This window comes from Austrofundulus limnaeus, unplaced genomic scaffold, assembly GCF_001266775.1.
Source record: "Austrofundulus limnaeus strain Quisiro unplaced genomic scaffold, Austrofundulus_limnaeus-1.0 Scaffold778, whole genome shotgun sequence".
NCBI lineage: Eukaryota > Metazoa > Chordata > Actinopteri > Cyprinodontiformes > Rivulidae > Austrofundulus > Austrofundulus limnaeus.
In genome coordinates this window covers 38,889-40,615 of record NW_013953180.1, presented here as the reverse complement: position 1 = coordinate 40,615, position 1,727 = coordinate 38,889, and the positions used below count along the sequence as shown (strand labels likewise).

At 46.9% G+C, this 1,727-nt stretch overlaps 1 protein-coding gene across 6 annotated transcripts in view; it reads left to right on the top strand.

Annotated features, from left to right (window-relative positions):
- Positions 1 to 1,727, top strand: part of LOC106532490 (atrial natriuretic peptide receptor 1) — a 33,548-nt gene that overhangs the window by 28,361 nt on the left and 3,460 nt on the right. For all 6 annotated transcript variants that reach the window (XR_001312079.1, XM_014028549.1, XM_014028552.1 and 3 more), the window contains one exon: positions 362 to 508. Coding sequence is in view for 5 of the 6 variants with exons in the window: in XM_014028549.1 (XP_013884003.1) it covers positions 362 to 508 (147 nt within the window). In the remaining variant the exon portion in view is untranslated. The remainder of the gene's footprint in view (positions 1 to 361; positions 509 to 1,727) is intronic.

The window sequence follows — 1,727 nt, the reverse complement described above, 5'->3', positions numbered from 1 at the left end:
CTGTAAATAAAGCAAAGCCACTTCCTGGTCCGACATTAAACAGAGCCCGACAGAGGAGGGAGGGGCGGGGAGGCTGTTGACGTGCAGCGCTTCAAGAGCTGACCTGCGTCTGACCTCAAAGTGCACAAGTGTCCAACTTCAGCGTTGGCTGCGATTTTGAAGCTGAAATCGTGTTCGGTGTGAACGCAGCATTATAGAGAGCTGTGTGAATGGGTAAATGAGGACACAGATTGTAGAGTGAAGAGCTCTGAGTGTCCTGGATGGATAGAAAGGTGCTGTATAAGTACAGACCATTTACCATTTAATAAACAAAGCATGCATTTATGTTTTCACCTTCATAAGATGAGTGCTCTGTGTTCAGGGAGTCCAGGAGAAACATCTTAGACAACCTGCTGTCACGCATGGAGCAGTACGCCAACAACCTGGAAGAGCTGGTGGAAGAGCGAACACAGGCCTACCACGAGGAGAAACACAAGGCTGAGGCCCTGCTGTACCAGATACTGCCTCAGTTAGTACTTTTACTACAATAATAATACATTTTATTTATAAAGTGCCTTTCAGGACACCCAAGGACTCTGTACAATAGCAACAAACAAATGTAGATACATTTAACAATAGGGTTGTGTAGTGGTCCATTGAGGAGTACAGAACAGTCATATATTAAAGTACAATGACCAACCAAAAGGAGTTAGCAGTGATAAGCTAATCTGAGAAGATGTGTCTTCAGACCAGTCTTAAACTGGGACAGAGAGCTGGTGTTGTGTAATCCATGGAGCAGTGAGTTCCAGAGCTGAAAGCTCTGCTCCCCATGGTGCTGAGGAGGGCAGGAGGTGCTGAGAGGTGGAGGAGGAGCCAGATCTTAGAGAGCAGGAGGTGTGGAGATGTTCAGGAGGTCACACAGTTAAGGAGGTGATGTGGGATTTAACTGGGAACCAGTGGAGCTGTAGGACTGGAGTGATGTGGGATTTAACTGGGAACCAGTGGAGCTGTTGGACTGGAGTGATGTGGGCACAGGATGAGGTTTGAGTGATTACACGGGCTGCTGAGTTCTGAACCATCTGTAGTTTGTGAAGGGATTTATTGGGGAGGTCAAACAGTAGGGAGTTGCAGTAGTCAATCCTGGATGTTACCAGGCTGTGTACAAGGATGGCAGTGGAGCAGGGAGTGAGTGAAGGACGGAGACGGTTAATGTTGTGGAGATGAAAGTAGGCAGATCGAGTCACGTTGTTAATGTGTGAGTTGAAAGAGAGTGTGGTGTCAAGGATGACACCGAGGTTCTTCACCTGAGGCGAGGGGGAAAGAACGGAGTATTTAAGAGTGAAGAGAAGATGTTGGGATTTGGAAACAGAGTTTTTTTGTACCAACAAGGAAGAGTTCAGTTTTGTTATGGTTTAGTTGGAGGAAATTGTTAGAGAACCAGTTGTTGAGCTCACTAAGGCAGTCGGTAAGAGTGGAGGATGAGAAGGTGGAGTTTGGTTTTGATGAAATGTAGAGCTGAGTGTCGTCGACATAAGAGTAGAAATGGATACCAAATTTATGGAAGATGTGTCCAAACGGGAGCAGACAGATTATGGCCCGAGTACAGAACCTTGGGGAACACCAGTGGAAATGGGTGAAGACTGGGAGCAGAAGGACTTGAGCTGTATGAACTGAGTGCGGTCAGAAAGACAGGATTAAACCAGTCCAGGGGGGTGTCTGAGATGTCGATAGAGGTCAGTCGATGAGGA